The sequence below is a fragment of the Taudactylus pleione genome, unplaced genomic scaffold (genome assembly GCF_031769625.1).
Source record: "Taudactylus pleione unplaced genomic scaffold, aTauple2 ptg000177l, whole genome shotgun sequence".
NCBI lineage: Eukaryota > Metazoa > Chordata > Amphibia > Anura > Myobatrachidae > Taudactylus > Taudactylus pleione.
The window spans coordinates 894,965-917,906 of NW_028284579.1; the positions used below are offsets into that span (position 1 = coordinate 894,965).

A 22,942-nucleotide genomic window follows, 5' to 3' on the forward strand; every position below is an offset into this window, starting at 1 on the left:
GATTTGTCCTTCTGCAACTTGCTGGATAGATTAGCTGAGTGTCTGCCATAAACTATCCATGCATCCACGAGCCCGCTGAATCTTGACACCTGTGGGCAACACTTAAATTTACAGTGAATGGAATTACAGAAGGATCTATGTGGGCTACTGCTGAGCCACACAGGTGACCCATTAGCAGCAGTGGGGGCTATTCATGAAGGCTGGGAGAGAAAATTGTGAAAGAAAGTACCAACCAAGCAACTGTCAATTTTCAAAGAGTTTGCACACTGACAGTTAGGAGCAGATTGGTTGGTACTTTATCTTTCACAATTTTCTCTCTCTCCAGACCTTCATGAATTGCAAACCTTTCAGGAATATCCATGGTATGTTCCTGGAATTTACTATTTACATTGGGATATCTCAAAAACAGTGACTCATCCATGGTACGTACCTAGAATTTACATGGGACATCTCAACAAAAGGGACTTATCCAAGTGATCATCTCCCCCACCCCATTGTTTTCCTTCAGATCTTCCTCCTGTGTATTATTTTCTTAATGCAGTCACATTCATTCCCAATACGTGTCCACATACAGTACGTCTGTTCTCCATGCGATACAAGCCGTTACACTGTAGTGCCGAGCGTCTTTTCAAGCTATTTTTTCCCTTAAAATGTGTCTTATTTGCAAAGTAATGCAAATAGGACGCACAAGCAGCTCATGGTGATTAAAATGATATGCAGCATGCCTATATTGTGTGTGCAACTACGGGTGTATCAGCAAGTGAAATGCTACGTTACAGTGCCAGCAGCGGTGGACACTGTAATGTAGCATATCGCAGGCTAATTCAGCCGCAGTCACGCACAGAATATAGCATGAACTGCCTGTGCTTCCTGTTAGCATCGTTTTGCAAATAAGTTGCATTTTAAGGGAAATGTCACATGAAAAGACACTCGGTGCTATAGAGTCATGCCACGGCATAGCACGACTCAAAGAACTGTTTAACCCGCAAGGAGGCTAGATGTATAAGGAAACATCTGTAGTGGGCAGCACAGACGGTGTAATGGTTAGCGTTACTGCCTCACAGCAATGAGGTCATGGGTTCAATTCCCACCATGGCCCTAACTGTGTGGAGTTTGTATATTCTCCCTGTGCTTGCATGGGTTTTCTCCGGGTACTCCAGTTTCCTCCCACACTCCAAAAATATACTGGTAGGTTAATTGGCTACCCTCAAAATTGACCACAAGTGTGTATGTGTGTGAGCATGTGTTAGGGAATATAGATTGTAAGCTCCACTGGGGCAGGGACGGATGTGAATGGGCAAATATTCTCTCTGTAAAGCGCTGCGGAATATGTGTGCGCTATATAAATAACTGGTAATAAATAAATAATAATAAATAATCTGTATATGCGCTAAGCTGATTTCATCACTTAGTAACTCCAATACAGATCAGTTACAATTACATATATCCCATTGACATATGCCATTTTTACCTACTGATAGTCCCTTGCCTCCCCACCTCCCCCAATCATTACCTAATTAACATTGGATGTATCATGACATTCCACCATAACTGAATTTTTTGAATAAACCATTTGAAACCTTTACTTTGTATCCGGATACATTTATTCTTATGCCCAGATAGTGTCAATCACCATTTGGTGAGCGCTGTGTATTTGTTTCTTCATTTATGTTTATTGGAGAATTTAGTGACCCAAATACTTCAGCTGCTCCTGCACCTGGCTACCTCGGTTTATGCATAGACACTACTTCAAACATCCTAGAGGCCAAAAAGCACATTGTTAATATATCCTGATTATGTTTATTTTTACACTTCTCCAATGTTTTTAATAAACCAATCACCTGTATATTATACTGTATATGTGCCTCCGAGATTTCCAAATAATTTAAGTCATGTGATTGAAATGAACTCGGCTCATTGTAAAATACAGTAGTCTCACAATGGGTGCCCTGAAGTATTGTACAATGCCACTATACTATAATCATTCACTTATTAAGGAGATAATTCTAACAGTAGTTATTCACATTTGACAGAAAGGGTCTGAATTTGGCCTCATAAAAATTGGCATTCATTTTAAAGTGTTTGTCAGGTTCTCAATGTTTATTAAAGATGTTGTGAAGCAGATACAGGTTGATTCTCCCATATCCAAATATTCCGAAATACGGAATTTTTTTGGCATGACAGATAATGAAACCTTTGATTTTTGATGGTTCAATGTACAAACTTTGTCTAAGGCACATTATTAAAAATAATGTATAAAATGACCTACAGGCTGTGTGTAGAGGGTGTATATGAAACATAAATGAATTTCATTTCTGTACACAAACTTTGTTTGAGCCACAAAATTATTGAAAATACTGTATAAAATTACCTGCAGGCTGTGTGTATAAGGTGTATGTGTTTATTTGGGTCCCATTCCCAAGATATCTCATTATTAAATGTTAATATTCCAAAATACGGAATATTCCGTTATTCAAAATACCCCTGGTCCCAAGCATTTTGGATATGGGAGACACAACCTGTAGTCCAATATAACAAAACAAATGGATCAGTACACACTGACACACCTGCATGGATTAGAGGGCCACGATTGTCAGAGAAGCTCGGGGACAGCATTGTCAAAGTCTACAATTTGATCCACAATTTACCTTGCTCGGCTGTGACCACTTTTGTTCTCTGCTGATGCCTAAAAATGCCTTTGATCTAATAGAATGACATTTTGTACATTGGATGCTGGTTTGCCTGGAATTTCCTTTCTAAAATGTTATCCCTCTACCATAAACTGTGGTTGAGGATCAACAATTGCACACATCAGGGTTGTCCTTTGTCCCACAATATTTATTCTTTGCATGGAGTCTCTAACCCTGGTGATCCAGCCGAATCCTGATGTCTTGAATGTCCAGATGGGTGAAGGGTGGCATACAAACTTGCTCTCTTCACCGGTGATTTACCAGCCACTATCTCCAACTCACTAAATTCTATTCCAAACCTGGTGTTTTGAAGGGTGTTAAGCATATTGCTAATTATAGATTAAAAGCATGAGTGCACATTTGTGCGTGAGTAAAAAGGTTTTTTTTTGCAGAACAGGATTATTTAATTAACTAGCAAAAGTGAAAAAGTGGATTTAAAGAGACATTCCCTATTATACAGCCTCCTCCTCCCTGTACAAAGGGACTTAAGGTGCCAAAAACCTTATATACTTTTACTGGGATGCATTTTGCACATTATGATTGCACTGTTAGATGCACTGCAACCACTGTAATAAGAGGCGTCAAGCACATAAAAGTGCCACATATAAGAGACAATCCCGATGTGATCTCATAGTTAATGTAAAAGACATAAATAAGGCTAACTTAAGTGGAAGTAGTAGGACTTTTTAGCAATGTTTATACAGATTATAAATATTGGTATTGACATAAACAACTCTACCTATTACCTTGGCACCTAGTTTTCAGAAGTTAAAGCTCTGACCACTTTCATTTTTACTCATTGTTATATTTTATTATTACTATTGTTGTTGTTGCAAATGTTACAGACATCAGCAAGCGCTCAGTTAAATAAAAGATACATAGCAGAGTAGACACACACCACAACAAAATAGCTTGCAAATCAATGGAACCATTGCAGCTGCATCACAGATAAAGAGGGTCAGGGCCTGTGACAAAGCCGTAAGAGGAATTACATTCAGTAGATGTGCAGTATCAACATTCCAGGCTCACATTGATTTTTTTTTTTTTTTTTTGTAAGTTTGCAGTTTACAAAGAACAATATTGTTACAATTACATTACTATACTTTCCCAGCGATTTACATTAATTTCTATTCCACCCTCTTTACAGAACAATAATACAACTGCATGTTCTAAGTACTCTGCTAGGTATGTACAAAACATCTGGTTCACGCTGCTGTGATTTTTTACAAATAAGAAAAAAATAAAATAACCAAAGTGATATACTTATATATATATATTAAAAAAAAAAGAAAAAAAAAAAAGTTAATTACCAGGTCATAGACTAGTTAACCCAGATGAAGGTCAAATAAAGTTTTAAATTGCAAGAATATTGGTAATAAAACTATTAAAACTGTCCTCCTAGGAATATAAACAGAGAAATGGGTCACTAGGTGTGAAGATGAGATCTGTGCTTATCCGATTTTATTTTTGTACTGCAGTGGTGGAAAACAGGCTGATTTTGGAATGTACTAAAAGAAAATGTTAATATTAAAATTGGTCGCTTCAGTCTGAGGCTAAAATACAGATTTTTGTTCCAAGTTGTGACACTTAGTTGAACTTGCAGCAATTAGCTTTTCTGTAAGGATCTTAAGACAGTGACAGTTGTGCTATTTTATGCTGTTACTTAAAACACAGAAACTAAAAAAGTCACTATGTACATACTTGCATGAACTGCCCTTAGAGACCTCTGGGTGTTACTCTCATACTTTCTAACATATTATAAATACATATTCTTTAACGAGATGTCATGACAAGAAGGATGGGTCTAATTTTTATTTCTAGCCTAGTTTTATTGCACATTTATACGTTTATATGATAGAAATGAACTAATAAATGTTAGTGACACAGAAGACAATTGTTCTTTTAAGCTTTACAAAATGTGAATATTACATATACACGCAAGAAGAAAAATCATGTGTCACCAATGCATTTCTTGTGTTGCTTCATATTCCCCCCACACTAGATCTCCTGGTAATGGAAAAAACAAGATGTTTGATAACAGATCTTGCACAAAGTACAAATCTGATTTATGACATTACAATAAACATTGTGAAAACAGACACTACAAACAGGCAAGCAGCTTCTCTTAATCCTTGTGAATGGACAACAAAAAATGAAGGACTGGGCTGTTGAGTATTAGCTTAGGCTACTTAGACATTAGAGCAATACATGACATCACTACCACTAGTATTACACCCTCAGTTTTTGTCTGGTCTTGTACAGCCATTGTTTTTGCCCTCTAACAACTACATTTTTTGTGTCTATTGTAGGTTATAATTTGCAATAAATAATCTGTATTTCTTAATATTTTGCTAAAAGCATAGAGGCAGATCATATGCACAAATTCAATCATAAAGTGGATTTATAAATATTCTGTAAGACGAAGGTTTGTTCTGTGTTGTTACTGGAAGAAAATGAACCTTTTATTTTGTTGTTGAGTCCAGTGTCATCTGCCAGCCACCAAAGACAGTCTACCAAGTCTTTTCCCATTAGCGCCATGCTTCTTGCTGTATTAAAACAATGAGGTTCTGAGCAGCCGGGCAGTAATAAGTAACAACATAGAGAAACCTCAGTATCAAGTCCTCGTCTATTAGCATGACAGAAAACAAAATGTCAGACAAGAGTACTGGGTTTGTGTTTTTAGGTCTTGGTTATTCAAGTTACAAGCAATGAATTGCAGCTCCCTTAAGTAAACATGAAGGCATCTTGTTGGTCTGCTTCAAGCAATGACAGCAGTAACACTGCATGTGAGTCTTCTGGTAATCTTCGTTTGTTCCAGCAATTATCAGTAAATAAGCAAGCTTAGGTGGTACTGTAGGTCTTTATCCCCGTCACTGCCAGCAGACTGGAGACGTGGCTTTCCATGTCCCTCACATTAAAAAAACAATCCCGGTAACATTCCCAAACACATAATACATGTTCTAATAAATAAATAAATATAACTGCCAGATTGTGTCAGATTAAAGCTCTTTAGGATGTGCCAGCTTTCTAAAAACTACGAAAGCCTCCTCACACATTATCCATAAACGCCAATATACAGGTAAACACAATTATCTAGATCACAAAATAAATATTAATTGCATTATAAAAGTTTGGTCGACTTGAAGTTGTACCAAACTTTACTTTTTTTTTATATTATTATATTTCCTGTTTTTATAAATTCACTTCAAATTGGCATAATATTAAAATTGACTATTTAGAGAGATATTTTTTGACAAACAGCAACCAACTATGATTACATGACTAGAACCGAAATGATACAACCCATTTTCTTCAATGTAAACATGTTCATTTAAACTTGGGAGAACGTCCGTGTTAAGTGAGAAAAATAAGTTACCCTGTCACAGCCTTGTTGCCCAACAGCTGTGTCTCTTCAATGTACATAATGTAGCATGTCAGTAATATTTAGAAATTTTAAATCAAATTATGTAAACACAATTAGCTGGAAGCAGTTATTTCAAAGCTCATTAATTGCATGCATTCCATAGTAACTTCATTTGTATTCAAAATCTCCTTCTGATTAGTAAAAGGTAAACACATTCTAAATATTGTTAAGCCCAGGTTTATGTTATCTGTAACTTCTGTCACATGAAACAGAAGAATGTACACTTTTAGGGAGACGTAATCACAAGCAGGAGTAGGACAGGGGAACACCAGCACCATTGTGTGCAGTTTATGTTAGTAAATAAGTCCATTACTGTGTGATATTGGCCCATTTTCCATCAGCATCCATTATGTGACAGAAAATACACTGACACTGCAAAAATATACAAAACAGCCTAATGTTCTGGATTTTCACAAAACATATACCCTTGTGTACATGTCCTCCTAACATCTGCTAGGTGTCTAAAAAATATATTTACTAAAGTACAAGTTTATAGAAGTGGAGATGTTGCCTATAGCAACCAATCTACCTATTATCTTCTAGAAGGTGCTAGATAAATGAGAAGTACAATTTGATTGGTTGCTATGAGCAATATCTGTAGTTCCATAAACCCGCACTTTAGTAAATATACTCCTAAATGTAGATTGAGCAAAACTCAGAATAGTGATCAACATCTACTGTGGGTTTTCTTCTTCAAAATGCTTTTGGCCTCAGTTGCTCTATTTTTGATCCATCACTCATATGGAAAAAGTACAGTGACTACTGATATTAAGGTCCACTGATGTTCAGCCGTGCACATCTTGTGGTGAATTCAGTACAATGTAACATGCCATGGAAAGATGGTAACCTGGCCATGAGTATGTGCTCTTACAGTATAAAGAGGAGCAATGCTTCAAACACAACCTATTGTAAAATAATGTTTGGCACCCTTCCTAGCCTGGTAAAGTGTGCTCTCCATACATAACATCTGTTCTTTAAGAAAGACAACATGTTCACCTATTTAACTTCCTATATACGTGGTATTTCTAGTAGGTTTAATTTTTTTTGTCAGAATTATGGTCATACTTCATTTATTCCACTAAACAGACACTGTTGCACGAGCGAGCCACAATAATCTGATATTTGCTGTACTCAGAGACTTAGCAAACAGTGAAAAAGTTGAATCAGGTTCCAACATTAACATACATAGTTGGAAAAATAATTTAAGATATTTATATATTGAAGAAAAGTGGTTGGTGGTGAATATCCATTAATATTCAAGTAGAGCTACTTGTACAGCACTGCCTGTTACTCAATCCATCGACCGATGCAAGATATGCAACTGCATTTTAAAAGTGCTTAGATACAGTAAACACAACAAGCACGCATAGTATAATTATTTTTTTTTTAGTTTCAAGGTGACCCAGAGCTTCATGCACAGTCTCCCGAGTTGTAACTAAGATTCAATCCTGCTACTTTATAACTGTGACACATGCATGAGGGCTAGTTCAGAAAATGTCATATTAAGTACTGGCCAATCTCAAGCGTTAGAGCTTTAAGTGCACAAAACGACTGTACAATATCAACCAAGTGAGCCCAATTAGCAGAAAGAATGGCCTTTCGGAGAACTGGCTTCTCACTAACCAGTCTTTGAGCTGGACACATTCTTGGACACTTTGCAGCCTCCACAGACTGTGAGGTGTCTCCCTAACACAACTGCGTTAATTAAGTCATGTTTGGAACACAAGCCTTCAGAGACTCATGACTTTCTGCAAAACACTAATTTTATGAGGAATGAAAGAAGGACATAAAAAAATGTGGTCAGCAAAAAGGGGAAGTAATGTTTCTGAGATGTTTCTGCTGATACAGAGGCAACACTATGAACACAATCACAGGTGAAGAGAATTGTCCTCCATGGATGTTGTGAAGTGACAGATAGGCTGTTAGATGTAAACGGGCTGCTCCTGTGCAGTCAGCAGTCGGTACATGGCTGCTGGCATAGTCTTCATGTGTATCTGTTGAAATTAAAAATACAAAGGTAATTTCTTTCACATAAAATCAAAACAAAAACAGTAGTTTATTATAGTTTTATATTATTGATCTTTTCTTGGCTATGGTCTAGCATTTATGTTTTGATAGACTCAGGGCCTGATTCAGAGTTGGGAATAGAGTGAGATATCTCTTTCAACTGTGGACCTGAACAAACCATATTGCAATGCAAGGGGTGTAAATACATAATTCTCCTCCCAAATCTAAATCTCTCTGCACATTTTAAATCTGCCCCACCTGCAGTGCAGCATGGTTTCACCAAGATGATCAGTTGAGAGAGATATCTGTCTCTGTTCCCAAGTCTGAATCAGGCCCTCAGTGTGGTGTAGGGAACTGCTACACAGTAATGTACTTTCAAAAAGTTACTCTAGCCTGAACAAGGTTAATAAATCCTTCTGTACATTGAGACCACCATCTTGGACCTAGATGTGACATTTATTATGTACATTTGTCTATCACTGTATAAAATTGTATGATGAGTGTATGTATCTGCAAACCATCTGGTAGTTCCCTATGCCCCCCTCCTATTCTCTTTTCTGTATCTAGAATCAAACAAATCCAGACAACTCCACTGCGCAAACATATATATATATATATATATATATATATATGTATATGTGTGTCCTTTCTTCAGATCTCCCCACAATAGTTTAAGATAAAATAGGGGGCGTGCCCCACTCACTCTGCTAGAAAAGTGTAGAGGTATATCAAGGGATCTTTGATCATAATGCGTACCGTACTCACGTGTTTAGCAAATGTTGTACTCCTATCTGGGTATCTTTGGTAGGAACTAGCATGTCCTCTATACCACGGTGGAAAAGAAAGTTGATGTCCACCAGGATAAATGGTTAAAAAATGTGAAACCTTTTATTACCCCAACAGCGGGCTGATGGATCCAGACAAAGGCAGATGTACAGATAATATAAGTACAAATTCAACTCCCCGGATGAGTAACGAAATAAAAAACTGCTTAGGCTGGATACCAAAATGCCCACCACAACATAAAATAAGTCCAGAAGCAACACACACCGACGCGTTTCGAACTTATAGGTCTTTTTCAAGGTAGGTGTAGTGTGTCGCTCAATGTGCATTTAAATACCCCCTCAGTGATTAGCACTCAAAAAAGGGGCGGAGTTTCTCCAATCTACCAATTTACCTGTGTATATTCATTTCTTGAACTCAGTCTCCATTATCAGGGTTACGTTTGTCCTCCGACTGACTATGCCACCTTATTACTTACTGCTCCTGGTGTAAAAACTTAGAATTTCCCGATAACGCGGCTTTGCGTTCCACCTCGTGGAATGCAAGTACTTCCGGCGGAAGTACCTCGCGTGTCTCGATGTATAAGGAAATCGGGCTCTAGTGGTTAGGACTGTATTAAGCTGCGTTCCACCTAGCTGTCCCGTCCCATGTGACTAGGAATGGGGAACTGGATAAGAATGAATTTGAGAGAAATGGATTGCGTGTCAACAGTTGGACCGCAAATCTCTTTATTCTAATGTTTTAACATAGCTATTTGAAATGGACAAAATTGGGTATATTGGGGAAATTGGATGTACCCCATGCCTCTTGTACAGAAAAAAAACATATAACATTAAAAAGACAATAGGAAACAAAAATAAATATTTTCTTTCTTATGCTGTGAATACTTATTTTCAGTAGCGAATATACGACTAGACCCAAACTATAAATGGGGAGACTAATCTATTAAGAATGGTCCCGCAAATAAATAATGTTTTACATCAATAAAAACAATTCATACACCCTAACATATTGTAAAATAGAACAAATGAAATCCAAAGCTTAAAATAGATGATAAAAATTTATCCTAATGGACCTAAATGAGATAAATACAAACGGACCTTCTTAGGAGGGTGCAATAAATACATGAAATATTCATATGTGAACTAATTGAGTCATATAATATACATCTCTCTAATCACTTGTATACAGAGATGCATAAAATTATGAATCAGGAAGCAAATATAACAGCTGAGATGAACACCTTACAGCAATATGGTTTCCATCTGATGGCTAACCTAGGGTTTACGGTAGAAACCATTTGACTTCAAAGTCCAAATTGAGCCCCTTGGGATCAAGGGTCCCCAACTCGAAGATCGCCTTCATCTTTGACCGTGCTAATCTCTCATCGCCATCATTTTTTCGCCAAAACGGTGGAACTGATATGATACCACAAAAACTGGATATGTGGGTAGGATCCCTATTATGATGGGTGTTAAAATGTGCTGAAACATCCTTCCTAATGTTGCGCACATGTTCACCGATTCTTTCTTTTAATTTACGAGATGTCCTCCCCTATATAGTTTTTTGCATGTGCATTCTATCAAATATACCAAGTTTTTGCTGTTGCAGGTGATGAATGATTTGATTTCATGTTTACTTCCGTTGGATGTAGAGCAATATTCAGTGATCTTAGTATAATTAGTTTTGCAGGTTTTACACATGGAACATTCTCTGCATCTAAAAAACCTTTGGTTTTATTAGCACTGCGTGTTATTCTAGGTATGGCGGTAGAGACACTTTTCACGAGATTATTCTGTATGTTATTTGCCCGACGATAGATAAACTTCGGTCTGTCAGGTATATATTCTCTTATCTTCTCGTCTCTTTGAGAATCCCCCAATGCTTGGCTATAACTTTTTCTACTTGTTGGTATTGGCTATTATATTTAGTTATAAAAGGGATACCTACATCCTCAGATTCCTTTTTATTCTCTTGAATTAATTGTGATCTGTCACATTCCAGATATTTGACATAAGATTTTTCTACGTTTTCTTTACTATACCCTTTTTGTAAAAACTGTTCCTTCAAACATGCACCTTGAGCTATATAGTCCTCTTTTACGGTACAATTTCTCAGTATCCGATGAAATTGACTTCTAGGAATGGAATATAGCCAATTGTTATGATGGTTACTCAAGTAATCTATGTAAGAGTTGCAATCAGTTGGTTTGATGTCATTTTTAGTATGTATTTTCCCATCTTTAATAAAGATGGTCAGATCCAAGAAATTCACTGATTCTGAGCTCCTATTATATGTCAATTTGATATGATGGTTGTTCTTGTTTAGATGCTCACAGAAGATATCCAGAGATTCCTCACTTCCCCTCCATATAAACAAGATATCGTCAATGTATCTAGTCCAGGACACCAGACACGCCCCCAGCTCATGGCAATCGTACACATGGGTACTTTCCCCAGAAGGCCATGAACAGATTAGCGTAACTGGGGGCGAATCTGGTGCCCATGGCTGTCCTGTTGACTTGTATATAAAAAGAGTCGCCAAACAAAAAATAATAATTTTTAAGAATGAATTCGATACTTTCTAGAACGAACTCTTTCTTTTCCAACTCTATTTCCTCTAAATCCAGAAAATACTTAGTGGCCTCTAGACTCTACTGATGGTCTATAATGGTGTACAAGGGCGTTACGTATGCTGTAGAAACATACTTGGGTCCCAGTCAATATTCTCCAGATTCCTAATAACCTGTAGAGAGTCCTTGAAATAAGATGGTGTTTTGACCGCCACTGGCTGTAACAAACTATCTACATACTGAGATAAATTGGAGGAGATGGACTCTGTGCCTGCCACTATTGGTCTTCCAGGTGGATGGTGGCTATCCTTATGGATTTTTGGGAGGGTATACAATACCGGAATGGATGGTTTCTGGATCTTTATAAATTGTCCCTCTTTTTTGCTTAAGGTGCCCTTCGCCATGTACTTCCCAATAAGATTATCCAATTCTTTATTTATATTATCAGTGGGGTTCCCTCTCAGTTTCTTATATGTATTGAGGTCAGACAATTGTCTGTATATTTCTTGGTTATAGTCAGACAAATTCTGAATAACCACTCCCCCGCCTTTATCGGCAGGTTTTATAACAATAGTGTCTAGGGATTTCAATGTGGTGAGGGCTTCCCTTTCTAACTTCGTCAGATTGTTCTTAATGGGTTTGAACATAGTCATTTCCAGGTCTTCTTTGACCGATTTTTCAAATGACTCAATCATTTGAAAAATGATTGCTGTAAACCCTAAACCCATGCCATCAGATGGAAACCATATTGCTGTAAGGTGTTCATCTCAGCTGTTATATTTGCTTCCTGATTCATAATTTTATGCATCTCTGCATACAAGTGATTAGAGAGATGTATATTATATGACTCAATTAGTTCACATATGAATATTTCATGTATTTATTGCACCCTCCTAAGAAGGTCCATCTGTATTTATCTCATTTAGGTCCATTAGGATAAATTTTTATCATCTATTTTAAGCTTTGGATTTCATTTGTTCTATTTTACAATATGTTAGGGTGTATGAATTGTTTTTATTGATGTAAAACATTATTTATTTGCGGGACCATTCATAATAGATTAGTCTCCCCATTTATAGTTTGGGTCTAGTCGTATATTCGCTACTGAAAATAAGTATTCACAGCATAAGAAAGAAAATATTTATTTTTGTTTCCTATTGTCTTTTTAATGTTATATGTTTTTTTCTGTACAAGAGGCATGGGGTACATCCAATTTCCCCAATATACCCAATTTTGTCCATTTCAAATAGCTATGTTAAAACATTAGAATAAAGAGATTTGCGGTCCAACAGTTGACACACAATCCATTTCTCTCAAATTCATTCTTATCCAGTTCCCCATTCCTAGTCACATGGGATGTGTCAGCTAGCGGCAGTTGCGTTCCAGAGGGTGGAACGCAGCTTAATACAGTCCTAACCACTAGAGCCCGATTTCCTTATACATCGAGACACGCGAGGTACTTCCGCCGGAAGTACTTGCGTTCCACAAGGTGGAACGCAAAGCCGCGTTATCGGGAAATGCTAAGTTTTTACACTAGGAGCAGTAAGTAATAAGGCGGCATAGTCAATCGGAGGACAAACGTAACCCTGATAAGGGAGACTGAGGGCCTAATTGAGACACGCTCGCAGGCGGGTCGATGGTGCCCTAATGCGCATGCGCGAGACACGGCGAGCGACGGGGTAGCCGTCGCTCGGGGTCTCGCACCAAAGGGGGCATGCTGTCGATGGTGACTGACAGCACGCCCCCTTTGGTGGGCGTGCCGGGGGCGTGGCTTCCAGATGGAGACGTTCCCATGGGAACGCCTACCGTCTGGGTCCGGCCCCACTGACATCACTAGTGATGTCAGTGGGAGTGATTTTGGCTCTGATAGAGCCAAAATCACTCCAGGGCTTGCAGTAGCGAGACCCTACCGCAGGGTCTTGTCGCAAGCCCGATGGTCTTAACCATCGCGACCATCATCATGGACGCTCGCATAAGCTGTGGGTGGTAACCCACAGCTATGCGAGCGTCCAAGTGGCCGCTCCAAGTTGAGGTAGGAGGGCCCTGATTCAGAGAGAGCGCTCTGGTCAGAGCGTCCGGCTCTGAATCCGGCCCTGAGTTCAAGAAATGAATATACACAGGTAAATTGGTAGATTGGAGAAACTCCGCCCCTTTTTTGAATGCTAATCACTGAAGGGGGTATTTAAATGCACATTGAGCAACACACTACACCTACCTTGAAAAAGACCTATAAGGTCGAAACGCGTCGGTATGTGTTGCTTTTGGACTTATTTTATGTTGTGGTGGGCATTTTGGTATCCAACCTAAGCAGTTTTTTATTTCGTTACTCATCCGGGGAGTTGAATTTGTACTTATATTATCTGTACATCTGCCTTTGTCTGGATCCATCAGCCCGCTGTTGGGATAATAAAAGGTTTCATATTTTTTAACCATTTATCCTGGTGGACATCAACTTTCTTTTCCACCGTGGTATAGAGGATATGCTGGTTCCTACCAAAGATACCCAGATAGGAGTACAACATTTGCTAAACACGTGAGTACGGTACGCATTACTATCAAAGATACCTTGATATACCTCTACACTTTTCTAGCAGAGTGAGTCAATATCTTAAACTATTGTGGTGAGATCTGAAGAAAGGGACACACATATACATATATATATATGTATATATATATATATATATATATATATATATATATGTACATGAAGATTGTCCGTCAATTAGAATAACCGTTGCTATCCCATTAAGAACTCACAGCGGGGGATATGTAGATGAATGCTGCCATCCCCAATTTTATACAGATATACCCATTGCACACAATCTTTTTGTCTATTTCTCCTTTATGTTTTCCATCACGGAGGGAATCTGACAGAACACCAGAGGAAGGGAGGATCAAAGGACCACATGTTATTTTAACCAATTAAGTGTATTTTTAATATTGGATTTTATTGTTTATTTAAAACTCTGTGTTTATTTTTACTTCATTAATACTTTTTGGATTTATGGTGCAGCGCTCCCCTCCGGGTTCCATATTTATTTCTTTTCTGTATCTGTTGCCCTTATTTTTTCTTTGCTGTTTGAAAACTTTCAATAAAGAATATTGAAGAAATAAAAGTTATTCTAGCAAATCTTCCCTTGCAGCAACTGCATTCTAATAAACAGAAGGAAATGGAAAAATCACTGCACTACATAACCAAAATAGGAATTTTATAGTAATATAGGAATTTTATAGTAATTTAGTAATTTGCCTGCAGCTTCCCCCCCCACTCCATTTGTGGCATCCTGATCAGCCCACCATCACTGGCGGGCCCCCAGTGATCGCCCCATAGTCATGTGTTGGGAAGTGGAACACAGATGAGAGAGATGGGTGGAGGAGGGGGGCAGAGATGAAAGAGAGAACCTGAGGGGCATAAAGCTGGAGATATACATGGGGGAAAGAGGTTGGAAAGGTAGAGGGCATGAGACTAGAGACAGGGTGTGGAAAGGCACAGGTAGGCATGAGGCTGGAGAGGCACGGGAGGGGCATGGGGCTGAAGAGATAAGGGGGGGGCATGAGACTGGAGGCATTGGGAGCATGAGGCCGGAGAGACACAGGGAGGGGACACAAGGCTGGAGGGGACACAGTGGGGCATGAGGCTGGAGAGACACGGTGGGGCATGAGGCTGCAGATGCACAGTGGGGCATGAGGCTGGAGTGGCACAAGGGGGGTCCTGAAGCTGAAAAGGCAAAGGGGCATGTGACTGGAGAGACACGGGGGGGCATGTGTTGGAGAGAATGGAGATACACAGGGAGGGACAAAGGACTGGAGACACATTGGGGTGGCTTGGGGCTGGAAACAACAAGGATGGGGCTGGTGAGACACGGGAGTATGAGGATATATGGTGGCTACACTAGCTAGCAACCCGAGTAACGGTTCAAATACTAGTAGAGCTATATTTCATTTACATATGGATATACTGTGCCTTATCGCTCTCAAAATGTATTTATTACCAAAATTTTGAAAAATGGCTTCTGTAGGTTAGGACCTACAATAGTCACATCGCTCCACCAAACATATTGGCATAAATGGGAAATGCTTCTCTCCTGTCACACACATGCGATTATAATAAGAAAACGCTGCCTGGAGCATTTCCAAACCTTATTTGCTCCTGTATGACAGGAGATGAGCTATACAGTCAATGTAACGGCACAAAGTGATATGAATGCTTGCACTTTTCTAGCTCACAATTGTTCAAAGAACCACTGTCACACCACCATTGCTATCATAGCAGAGACCTGAGCTTATCTGTTGGACCATCCAAGGGCAACAATAACCAAATCTACATGAAAGATGGAATTTTCTGAAGGTGCGGTTCACATTTTTCAGATTTTCCATTTAACTGATTGCACTATCGTTATAAGAGAAAGTAACCTCTGACTCTCCAGCTGTTGTGGAACTACAATTCTGAGTCTATCAAAGAGTGTCAGGGACTTGTAATTCCAGAAATAAAGATCAGTGATCACGTATATACTGTACTGCAATTTTCAATGCGATTGAGCTTGATATGAGTTTAGAAATGTGTTCAATCTGCTTTTTTTTAGATAATAATAGGATGATCTTATGCAAATGATTTGTAAAAGCACCTCCTCGCACTTCCAGTGAGAGATTAATATAGTAATAACATTTCATCTGCATTAACTGAAAAAAATGCACTATAGCACAACACAAGTTAAATATAAAATACATAAGGTCTCAATTGGTACAATAATTATAATGTAACATCTTTTTAGGTGCACCTAACTTGTGTTAGAAATGTATCTTAAAAGCCGAAAGTTGACGTCTGATTATATAGCCTATGCCTGATCTGAAACAGCTTTAAATTCTTCCTCTGCAGAATATTATACTCTTACAGTTACCTCCAACCTAAATGCAACTGAACATATCTGTCACAGCTCCGTCAACTTATTCATTTACTCCACCCACATTAAAAATAGTTCTGTATAATAGTAACTTCTTACATCATACTTCCTATCTGTACTACATTGATACCTCGAACAGGTCTGCAGAACACAAATATTTCTCTCTCTATTCCCCATTTCTTATAAAAATTGAATCGTTCGAGAACTAGGAAAAACAGACCTTATGATATGTAATCACCTTTTGGATGACCGAACAGCAGCTTTTATATATATATAGCAAGACAATCAAACAGTATATTCACTGCATTCCTTACCTCACCAACAGCATTGGAGAGAATATGGACTATCTTTTCATGAGGAGTTGCGACAACGCTCTGTCCATTGATCTCAATGATACGGTGACCCACTCGCACACCTCCTCGTTCTGCTATACCACCTCGCATAAGGCTACAAATCTGCAGATGGGAGAGTGATACATTAGCAATACCTACTTAACCTCACTGACTTGTACAGTAATAAGTAACGACAGATGAGAAAATATGGGGGTCTATGAACGTACTAATCCAAAAAATGCTGTATTTCCACTCGTCAACCTAAATTTGCCTCCTCTCTCATTTTGCGTTGCCGTCTTCTAGCACCCAGATAGAAAGGGGAAAGCTAGGCAGTGCGCACGTGTTAATGAGATTAATTATTACCAAGCAGCATGTGCCCATTCCCTCACTGTCTCCTTCCCCATTTATAATCCATCACTTTAGATATCTGCAACATTTTGGAGCAGAGCTGTTTTGCATGTCAGAAACAATTCTCACATATGGATGCTGCTCTGTTCCAAAAAACCAGAGCACTGTGTCTGTTAGTACATATGTGCAGATTTCAATCAAATGGAACGTCTCTAAATCAGGAGCGGACAAATTTATATTAAATTCAGGAGCCAGTCAGCACATTCTTGAAGCAAGGAGGATTTTCATTTTTCAGAGTCAAGGTAGATGTGCATACAGCAAGCAGTAGCAATTTTAGCACGTTTGCTTGTGGCTTCTTGTAATTGCCAAGCTTTTGTCTTTATTATTAATTTCTATCTAAAACTCTAGCTCCAAGGGCCAGATTCATAGTTGTGCTGTATTGCACAGCTGCTGTGTCTTTGTACGCATTGGCTGTGCAATACCGTACAGCTAATACACTAATGCCACAGGAGACATCTAAGGACAGAAGACACCTCCTGTCGGAATCGCAGATCCAAGTGGTGCGTCAGATGATGCAGCATCAGATCACCACCGTGACCATTGACATTGATGGTTGCAGCCATCAGCCATCTGAGTAAGGCTAAGTTTACTCATAGTTACCACTACAAAACAGAGCAAGTCCCTGCCCCTAAATGGACATTCTGTGGCTTGGGGGCACTGCGAGCGATGTTGCAGTCAGTGATTGGCACATGCGCAGCACAGATCCTGCACATGCACCGATCATTAAACATCTGAGTTGTATGCAAACCATCCGGTTTGCATACAACTCTGAATCAGGTCCCAAGAGTCTTGCACCCTTAAATTTTCAGGAAAATCAGGAATTGGATTCAGAAAAGCCAGCTCTGCCAATTATTGTTTGCAATGGCCTTAATCTTGGATTCTGAGCAACTATGCATTTTTGTATGTTGGTAAGGGAGAATAATATACTTGACGAGAATTGATGTAAGCTATTCTGCCTAGAGAACCTATGTATTTTTGCTATATATCTATATTTATTAAGATGAGAGCTCCTTTACAGTTTTCTCGACTTCTAAAATGGAGTACATCAATGATACACAGAGTGCTACGGTGTAAAATTAGCACACTAGCCTTAATTTATCTAGAAATAGCAATGAAGCAAGCTTCCATGGTTACTGCCTATTGCTATCTGGGGACACCATACAGGTGTGCACAGAACTAGAGCAGGAAATTATCACCACTCTGCAGTAAAGGGTGTAAGATAGATCACAGTCTGCTTATTGCTCTGCTTTGCATTGTCCAATCAATGCTTAAGAAAAATATAAATAAAAATTTTGTTGTATAGGAAATAGTTATTATAACACTGTGCCTCATTTAGAGTAAGGCATATGTATATTTTTGTGGTGTAAATATAGTCCTTTCCATCAAGGTCGGACTGGCTATCTGGCATTACTGGGTAAAAGTAGGTGAATAGCCTTATGAGCTGGTATAGTGCAAAAGCCTGGCGGAGCATCTCTGCCCCCCTCCCCCCCATGCTCTGCCCCTGTGAGGCATAGTCACGCCCCTTTTCCATGCACACATAGGGACGCTAGGGTTGTTCTACAGCTCCAGTCCGACCCTGCTTCCTATACAATGTACCGGTATGTATACTAAAACCCCTCCATTCCTAGGTTTGTGACCCCATACATATGGAGAGGCAGAGCAGAGGCTACCAAGTTGAGTACAGTAATGCTGCGTTCATGTTAGTGTAGCACACTACATGGAGATGTGACCTAGTAACACTTGAATACATCCCTAGATACACTTTTTCGGAAGATGTGTCATTGCAGGTATTAGAGTCTGGTATAAAGATTATGGTGATTGCCTGTTTGGGTATCACCCCTCCAGCTGAAAGTAGTTCATTACTGTCCCAGCTATATTATATGAAGTGGCGGCCGTCCATATGGATTTGTCATTTCCATACCGGTAACTGTAGAAAGAAGATACCGATTTCATTTTTTAAATGATAATGCAAAGCATAATCTGTAATATATGTATTTATTAGAATATTTATAAGGCGCTACAAAGTGCCTACAGGGTAAACATAGAAAACAGTACAATGTATCAGAGCATAAATACAATATACAACGGCAAATAATAGTATAAATACAAATATCACACACGGACTTGGTAGAACAGGGGCAGGTAAAGGGAAACTCGCTAAGAGGTGGCCAGCTCTGCATCATTATAGCAATGACACTTTCAAAAACAACAGTCAGCACATTTCACTTAATGTATAGCCTATACCAAGAGAGCAATATTATTTGTCTCTTGGGGGCAATTTTAATTAATTATTAAGTGGGACAATAAAAAAAATGTACTGATGATGGGAGTACCATTTATAGCACCACTAAATAAGAAGTGATACCTCTGTCTTAAATATATATTTGTATTATATTTTCACCCATCATATATACATATTCATTCATATGCACAGTTTACGTTGAAACCTATGTGTGAAACAAAGAAAATAAATTACTAGACTATACATGTCTCCTACCCAATTTTTAGGAATTTTAATTAGTTTTTAAACTTACTTGTCAATGATTTCAGAAAACAGCAATCACAGTGCAAGAGGAGAACACGTGCCAAGGACGGGGGTAAGGAAAGACCATGCTTTGTTCTGTGTATATAATAGATGTGTCCATATGGGAATTGAAACCATAGCTATCTTATACCAATGCAGCTGCACAGCAGACAGTGCTAGAGGCCGGTAAATATAAGCTAATTATAACCCAAGCTAATTATTCATATCTCCATGGGCTGTCAAAGTTAAAAATAATCTAGAAAGAAGCCAGGCTATGCGTCCTTATGAGCTTCATGCCACTACTTGCAGCCTGTAATAATACAATCATGCCAGGTTAGCAGGGAGGGCTGTTTCCAAGTTAAATGTGCACTTTTAAAAAGAAGAAATGTGTTTTGCTGTTGATTGGATTTTTAAGTTGTATTCATAACTTTCTTATCATAAAGGTACATGGGTGTTATTGTTATACTGTATGTCTAACACTGCTCAACAATAGGAATGAGCTGCATTTACTTTAAGGCTTAATTCAATTATATTGCCGCAGAACAGCTATAAAGTTCCCAACCCAATACTTGTTCCCTAAAAATATACTCGTTTTATAACTCTGAAACATGCATTATTTATTAGTTTTTGCTAACCTAAACTTTTTTTTTTTTTTATTTACTACGGGTTGGGTATGGGAATCTGGCGGTCGGGGTGCCGGCGGTCAGAATACAGACAGTGGTATCCCGACAGTGAGAATCAGACTCCCTTAAGGTAAAGTACCCTAACCCTCCCCCTCTTCCTACCCTAACCCTCCCTCCCCGGTGCCTAAACCTAACCTCCTCCTGCCCGCACCCTAAACCAAACTTCTCCCCTTAGTGCCTAACCCTAACCCCCCACCCTAGTGCCTAACCCTTACCCTCCCCTAACCCCCGATACTTACCTGCGGGATGCCAGCGGTCGGGATTCCGGGGGCCGCTACTTTGACCGCCGGCATCTCGCATGATTCCGACTACATCTCGTTTACCACTTACCTTTGTTCAGATTATTCACAGGACTTCAACTGCTCAAATTACAAGAACATCTGGAAAAATGGGGTTATTCTAAAACTTTCGACCGGTAGTGTCTATATAACAACAACATGCGCAGATATAAAAGGACAGTGGTGCGTGCATTCACAACAAAGACTGGAGGTAGTAATACACATTAACCCACACTGGGCCACCTCTTCCCCACCGTAAACTTTTAATGGTACACAAAGCAATACCAACACTTTATTTTAGATGTGAGTGACAATCGGTGCAACCAATTTTACATATTTTTAGTGTATTCAAGGATGCCAGTTACTCACAATGCCATTCTGTACACTGAAGCCAAGCTGGTATCTTAGGTCAGGTCTCCTGATTAAGACAGTGGTAACTGGAGGACATCTCACAATGTTCAGCTTCACTCTGGATTGGTTCTTTAAGCCCTTGAAATAGGAAAAGAAAACCAGGGATGATTCACTGTAAGAACAAATCCAGCTATTGGGTGCAAAATTAGCCCCTGAAAAATAACATTTTGTGCTGGAAAATGTAAAATGCACAATCTGTTTTACAGCTGGGAAATGGCAGTCTAGCCTAGCAATAAAACGCAGTGTAAAAAATGGAGCTAGCCAGTATATGTCTGCAGCAAGCAGTGTTTGCCCTGTTTTGTTGAGCATGTAGTGTTTGCTCTGCTTTCAAAAAAGAAAGCAACTTCATCCCCTAAGTATGTATGTAAGTAGGGAACATTACACAGCAGTTGCCCTCTGAGCACTAATACGTCACGGTCAAGCCTGCTTTATCAGAGAGGAACAGATCAGTGTCAGTTTTCCTTTGAACAGGTTTAAACTTGACTCTCTAGAATGCTGGGCCGTAATCACAGAATTCTGGGACATCAATTAGATGCCAGTGTCAGTAGCATTAGCAGAGACCTCATTGCAGAGCTCTCTGCTGCCGCATACACCAAGCCTTCTGCTGAAAGCCCAACTGACAAGGCAGATCTTGTCTGAAAAAGCCAAATGATGTGATTTGCACAGGGTACAACTTGCCAGGAGTTAGGCTCTACACCTAAAATTTTTGGTGCCATGGCAATCAGTGTTTGTCAAGCATACTTCTACAGAAAACAATCCCATTGTTGTTCATTAATATCTTTGCAAATTATTTGTATTATACTGTAATTGTGCTGCATATATCAATTACACAGCAGAAAATGAGGGAGAGGTAGCCAAACACAAAATATAGTAGGCGATCAACATTTTTTGTCTATATTTCCTTCCTTGTCATCAGTCAGTATGGTTCATTTATGAACCACAAATACTGTGGGCTGACATGCTCGCACCTACTTTTTCACCTGCACATTACAAGCTGTGTACCAGTAGCGTGCGGTGAGGTCAGTGGCTGGTGAGGCACTGGCTAGTATCAGAGCCAGATTCACACACACATAGTATAGGGATCCGAAAGAGGTACCTTAAATGCACCATTCAATTTACAGGTTGCATAATAACATACATTCCCCTGTATCTCAACATAATTTACAGCACAGGAATACTCAAAGCCAACAGCACAATAACTAGAAATACATTCACTTGTATCTGAATAATTCAGGAGTTATTGATTTTTTCAATAGGTGGTGTGGTAGAAGCACTGGAGAAGTCAGGGATGGCATATATGTGTGTCCAGATTCCTATCATATGTGTTTTAAAAACCCCAGGAAAAGTCTGTTATGCCAAACAGACCAGAAGTGTCTGTTTTTGGTAAAAGCCGGATAATGGGTCCTAGCGGTGTGGATGTGAGAAGAGAAGGGAGGGCTCCATCCACAGGCCATTCCAGGTGTTCGGCCTTTCAGTCTGAGAGCAGGCTGATTAGTAGTTGCACCTGGGAGTGGCTCAGATAAGCTGTGTTAGGTTTTGGTTCAGTGTCTCACATACCCTGGGGGAGAGAACAGACACTGAGGTTTCTTCAGAGACACTATATTATTTATATGTGCTGTGTTTGTGGTAAGGCAGTAGGCCCTGCCACTTGTAGAGAGGGAATAACCTGTCTAGTTAGTGCCCAGACGGGCTAGGTTTTATTTTCATGTTTTGTTTATTTTGTTGTTTATATTGCACAATAAAACTGGTTCAGACCAGCTTGCATGAAAACCCTGGACTGGTGTGCTGTGTGTAAGGAGGTGTCCATCTACCCCAGGAGAGGGACCCCCTACCCCGACTATATCACAGTGGTTATACTTATGTAAAGAATCTCATTTATTCTAGTTAAGACCTAAGACTAAAACATATTTAAATACGTTGTCCAGGGCT

At 39.2% G+C, this 22,942-nt stretch overlaps 1 protein-coding gene across 1 annotated transcript in view; it reads right to left on the reverse strand.

Moving 5' to 3' along the window:
- Nucleotides 1-3,491: 3,491 nt before the first annotated feature.
- APBA1 (amyloid beta precursor protein binding family A member 1) overlaps nt 3,492-22,942 on the reverse strand; it is a 140,911-nt gene continuing 121,460 nt past the window's right edge. Inside the window, exons 11-13 of the mRNA XM_088475707.1 lie at nt 20,972-21,091; nt 16,692-16,832; nt 3,492-8,108 (exon numbers count right to left, since the gene is read on the reverse strand). Of these exons, the coding sequence (XP_088331833.1) occupies nt 8,037-8,108; nt 16,692-16,832; nt 20,972-21,091 (333 nt within the window). The 3' untranslated portion in view covers nt 3,492-8,036. The remainder of the gene's footprint in view (nt 8,109-16,691; nt 16,833-20,971; nt 21,092-22,942) is intronic.